Source organism: Pipistrellus kuhlii, unplaced genomic scaffold (genome assembly GCF_014108245.1).
Source record: "Pipistrellus kuhlii isolate mPipKuh1 unplaced genomic scaffold, mPipKuh1.p scaffold_m20_p_10, whole genome shotgun sequence".
Taxonomy (NCBI): Eukaryota; Metazoa; Chordata; class Mammalia; order Chiroptera; family Vespertilionidae; genus Pipistrellus; species Pipistrellus kuhlii.
Genome location: NW_023425405.1, coordinates 45,582,960 through 45,588,959, shown reverse-complemented (window position 1 = coordinate 45,588,959; position 6,000 = coordinate 45,582,960). Strand labels below are relative to the sequence as shown.

Genomic DNA, 6,000 nt, shown 5'->3' with positions numbered 1-6,000 from the left:
AGATATTTTAACAAGTTTCATTCAAACTATTATCCATGTTTAACATTTTTTGCCTAGAATATTTTTGTATTTTGTTTTGTTTGTTTTCTAAAGAAATCAGAAGTCTGACTTACTAAATTTCTAAATGCCTTGATGACAAAAGTGCACGTGAGAAGGGTCAGAGTTACATGAAGGAGTTGCAAGTTCATTTGTTTATTTGTGACTTGAGGTTTTGTAGAAGTACTTTGCAATCTCAGCTTTTGCTTCCAAAATCTAGAATTATTTTCACAGAAAGGAAGCTTTCTTAAAACATATTTATGATAGAAACCATCGTCTCTTTCAACTGTATTCTAAGTAATTAAATAGTCCAAACTGTCGTGACTTTAAATGATAAACTTTTATTCTGAATATACTGTTTTTGCACAAGATTTAACACAACATTTTCTGGGGTTATAAATATTTTTATAACAGTATTATACAAATTTTTACAAAATGTTTTCATCAGGCTACTTAATTTCCACAAAAGTGTCAAGAGAACATAATAAATGGGAGAAAAGATCTTTTGTTCACAAAGCCACTTGGCCTTTTGCATGGATGCACACTAAGCATTTTAATAAAAACATCCTAAAAAGCATGATCCAACAATCATACAGCACAACAAAAGAGAGCTTTGTCAGGTCACACTGTAAACTCAATTGGCATCTATACAAGACAGTATCCCATTAGTCTCGGAGGCATTTCTCCGAGTGAATTACGTGAGCTGTATAAACAAAGTACACGAAACTATTGGTAAGGGTTGTCTAAGTTTTTGAAATTCTGGATTTTTTCCCAACACTTGATACATTAGTTATATGGATTTGCTCTTTACACAAATGCACACGGGTTATTAGCAATATTAACATTCTGCTTTGAGCAGAACAACATTCCGATAACAATAAGGTATTTGAAATTGTGGGCAAGTGAAATCATCATTCTATTCTACACTTTAAAAAAAAATAAAGTCACTACATTTGTTTCACTGGAACAAACTCTGTATCTCTAGACATTTTAATGTCAACTACCATGATCAATGGAATAGTTTAGAGTTTTAAATTAAGACATAGAATTTCCGCTTTGGTGGAGAGGAAGATTTAAATGAGATGGGAAATACAAGAGAGCATCAAATAAGCAAGTAACACTTGGGTTGAAAAGGTCACTTAAAAAGGGATACTGCCTATTTGAGTCCAGTAAGGCCAGTTTTAAAGTTAATAAAAGGAATATTATAAGAAAACTTACAAATGGCAGCAACACTGTTCCGTTTTTTTATGTTTTTGTTTTCCAAGTTAAGCAATAATGCTTCAAGCATTAGAAACATGAAAAAAGATCATACTAAAATCTTACAGGTCCAGGACCTCAAAATCTCTTCAGTCAAACTTGCTTTGTCATATTAAAAACCTGTTATAAATATGGACCACGATTGGTGTTTGGCAGTAATGCTGGTTGTTCAAATGAAGAAAACCATTAATGCAAAATTTATTCCTATTACTCCACACCAATGCAAGAGTTATTTGAATTTGTTTTAATGACAAACGAATTTAAGCTGCATGAGTATAGCACAAATGAAGAATTTGAAAGCTCCTTTCTTGATCTCTTGTACTGCTCAGTCTTTGAAATTCAATATATATAATAGGCTATAATTTAAGTTTTTTATAACAATTAGAACTCAGAGAAAAATCCGAAATTAAAGATACACATTTGATGTGATGAGTGTTATTGTCTTACAGAAAAGTATGTATGCAAAAGGCATAAAGACAAGTATTAGGATTCAGAACAATTTTTAGTCAGAGCACATTCTTACCCAATTTATAATCACGTATGTGGCTGTCATAATATATTATTATCTTGTACAGCAGAAAATAAGGGATCACAGCAAGACTCATGCATTGAATATATTTTCATGGCAAATAAAATCAAATAGGATCCTGCCAAGAGATGCCACGTTTAACTGTCATTAATACAACAATAATGAATACATACTATTTCGTGACATTAGTCATGAAAATATATTTAATAGATTTTAAAGATAATTTTAAGGTAGTCTGTTGTATGCTGGAAGCAATTCCATTGTTTTAATGTGTTGCTTATATACACAAACTAACAATTTTATATTTTGATATCCCCTCCCAACACTTTCTTCATTTAAAATAGTCTAGCAAAAGTTAACAATAAGTTTTAAATATTTAATTAACAAACAACATGATTTAAACATTTCTAGAGTGAGAAATTCCACTTTTTGTTTTTAAACACTTTGGTGTTTTCTAAAATGTCAATACCAGTTACAAATGAGACTACAAAATCACAATGCATTAGAAATGGTAACTGATGTTAACTCTTAGAACAATAGTTGGCAAAGTGAATCCATTTCCCAATCCCCCCATTTTTAAATTAAAAAAATATTTTAATTAAGGAAATGTACACAAATAGTACCTAGGGTATATTGGTGGTAGGAGATTACAAATGTATGCAAAGCTAAAGACAAAACAAATATACCCTTTAAGCTATGTTAAAGAATTTGTTATATCTTTGCTATGTTGAGCATATTAAAGCATGCTGGATAATGTTTATAAGATTTTGACTTTAAAAGGATATATAAGAAAATTTCCAACACACTCACACACCAATATTTGGCATGTTCAAAAAAGAACAAATGCATTTTACCATAAAAAATATCTGTATACTTCCGACTTTCAGCAGAATTACTCACTACAACTAGAGTTACACATTCAGTTTTCACCCTTTCTTCAAATACTGTTTACTCTTGAAAATAACTTTTAAAAGTATACGTAATATCCGGCTTCCATATTCTTCTATAATGGAATATTTGATTTACTACACTAACGATTTTCACCAATGAGGCTGTATAAAACAATTTTGATTATCCATAATCAAGTATTCATGTGCATACATATAGATTCAAGGTTTCCTGTTTGTTCAGATTCTTGTAAAACCCTCATCAATCTGCATGGGAAATTTTGGTCAATTTCAGACAATTGAAAATGGAGGGACAAAGCAGCAGCAGCAGCAGACACTTTTGGATTGTAGGTGCCGCTATTCAAACGAACAAAGAGGAAACCTAGGATGAATCTTCATTGAGAACATATATGTACTTTTCAAAAAATAAATGTGTCAAATCTGATTTATGTACTTAAAATATCTGTACATAGGTTTTCAGGCAAAAGCACGAATCTGTATAAAATCTGTTAATTCCCATTTCACCATTTGTCTAACCCAGCCATTCAGCATTTACATTGCACAGTATATTCAGAGTAGTTTAACAATGGTTTTAAAGATGACTTAGGTGCATTACACCGCAAGGTTCAGATTCTTACATAACGATTATGTCACTCAGGTAACTGCTCAATGGACTATACAGTTAAGAGAAAAACAAAGGTAAAATAGCAGCAGCATCATGCAAAATACCCTTGGCAACCAAAGTTATCACAAGAAAAAACATCTTCCCCTCCCCCCGACAAGCTTTTCTTAGAGCACTGTGAAATATCTGATTAGCACTACATAACTCTACTGTGAACAAAGGAACAGTACACTGAAGCAATTAGTAAGGGCTTACATTTATGAGGAAGTACGTCAAATTTTCAAATTTTACCCTCAAGCACCTTTAGTATAATAACTTATTATTTTCAAACAACCAATTTATTACCCCACCAAAACTTAACTAGTCATCATCTGTGTTACATTTTTGGCAGAGAAGCCATTCTTCATAAGGCATTTTATTCACGGCGATTTTTTAAAATAGAAAATTAGCCATTATTTCTATTTCAACAGATTACATCAGTATTAATTCTCTCTATATATACATATTTCAATAATAACTACTCAAAGCAGGAAATCATGGTCAACAGAAGAATAAGTAAAGGAAAAAAAAAAAAAAAAAACAACCCTTATTTTTTCCCCCCTAGAGATGTTCTTTGTAAAAGAACAAGGATTGAACAAGTCAAATTCCAGGTCAAAATCAAGACAATTTGTGTGAATCAGAAACAGTTGTGTGGGGAGCCCTTGTACAAGTAATCACCAACAACAGCAAACTTTCAAATTCTCCAGGAAAGCACGTACAGAATTTTGCTTTGATGGTATACATGGATGATGCAACATTCGGACAAGTTTCAGGATCTGGCACCCCGACATGCAGCCAGTGGGCGCCTTAGGAGTCTGTGCCTTAGAGACTTATGCCATGTTATGGGCCCTGCTAATGTTCTCCTGATCCGAGGTCGACCCTATGTGAATGCAGTGGAGGACTCCTGTTGGCAGGGTCTGGAGTTTTAATTATGCAGATTTGGTTTTGGAAGGTCATAACTGGCAGTGTCTGATGCCAGATAAAAGCCAAAGAAGGACTAACTGGATTCCAACGATGGACCACAGGGAGGCATTTAATCCAGAGGCACCACCACAGTCGGTATAATCCTCCTGTTGGAAAGAACAGGGGAAAAAAATCCTGAAAAATATTTAGTAAGACGTCTTTCAGAGCACCTGGGTTTAGTCCACTTCTGAACTCACCTTATAAAATTTCTTTGAGTCCAAATAAATTACATTCACCCAGATTTTATTGGTCAGTGATTTAGGATAAAGAAATTTCCCCTAGTACCATTTAGAATGCTTTATAATTTTATTGTAGTTTCTGATGATGATGAAAGAAAATATTTTAATAGTGAATGCTATTTTGAGTTATGTACTAATTTCTAATTTTAAAAAAAACCCTCTCACATGATTAAGTGTTCCCATATATTCATAAATACAATAAATAAAAATAAAATTTAACAGCATGTTTTACAATTGCCATGAATTATGCTTTTAGCAATTATGCTCAATTAGGCAAATTTTGGGACTGGTAAAATAAATAAATTTGAGAAGTGAACTTCTATTTTCCATATCCTTACATCTAGTTTCAAAGGTGAACATCCCACACTGCACATGTAGCATCTGGACCTCCATCAAGAATTAAAATAAAAAGAACTTATTTGAACCATAAATGAAAGGGCATACTAAAGGAGCTAAGCTATCAAGTTTTGTTTAGAAAACCATGAATGTGGGTAATGCATATACTCATTTGGGTTACCCAATGTCTAGTTGTGGTTCATTACGTTCCCTAGAAATACAAAATTATTATTTATCTTTTATTCCAAGGTTCTGTATTCTATAATATTTTCTATATCATTTAATTCCTTTTAATATGTTGAATTTAATAGAAAACCCTCATATCTAATTATTTTTCTAAACATCATTTAAGAATTTATTAATCCAAGGTTGATCTTCCAAAAATAAAAATAATGTTCTGTAAGTATGTGAGTACAAAGGTAATTAATTAAATATTCTATTCAGAATATTTACACAAAAACTCTGAACTCCCAGAGAATAGAACATTGACTCTTTGCTCACTAGGGTTTAACACAATGATTGCTACCCAATAAATAAATACAATTTCTTTTTTGAATTGTATTATGAGGCAGAACGCTTTTGTTTGTCTGTTTAACAGAATTTTTGAGGAAAAAGAATCAACTAAAGGAAATTTCACTTTTAAAAGATAGGCCCTAAATCCAAAGAGATAGTTAAAAAAATGATCAATTCTCAGTCCTCATCCTATGAGACTTTTCAGGAGCATTTGACAAAGTACAGCAAATATTCTCTCCTTGAAATATTTTCTCAGGCATCTTTCCTCTACACTTGCTTGTGGTTCATCTTAACCTGTTCAGCATGTTCTCTTCAGGATCTTTCCATGTTTGATTATTCCAGGGGTTATTTTTCACTCCTATTTTCTTTTTTATTTATACTGTCTCCCTAGGTGTTTTAAACCAGCCCTGTAGCTTTAAATTTCACCCATTTGTTAATTACTCACATTTTTATTGTTTTAAATATGAAAACAATGTTTTTCCAAATTAATTCAACTCTATTGAATTATAATTGACAAAGTGGCAAGATATTTAAAGTGTACATTGTGGAACTTGATTATGAAAGTATTGCCCCTATCAA

General features: G+C 32.0%; 1 protein-coding gene across 6 annotated transcripts in view; it reads right to left on the bottom strand.

Annotated features, from left to right (window-relative positions):
• Positions 1 to 357: 357 nt before the first annotated feature.
• CACNA2D1 (calcium voltage-gated channel auxiliary subunit alpha2delta 1) overlaps positions 358 to 6,000 on the bottom strand; it is a 337,271-nt gene continuing 331,628 nt past the window's right edge. For all 6 annotated transcript variants that reach the window (XM_036429577.2, XM_036429576.2, XM_036429578.2 and 3 more), the window contains one exon: positions 358 to 4,440. In XM_036429577.2, the coding sequence (XP_036285470.1) occupies positions 4,324 to 4,440 (117 nt within the window). In that variant the 3' untranslated portion in view covers positions 358 to 4,323. The remainder of the gene's footprint in view (positions 4,441 to 6,000) is intronic.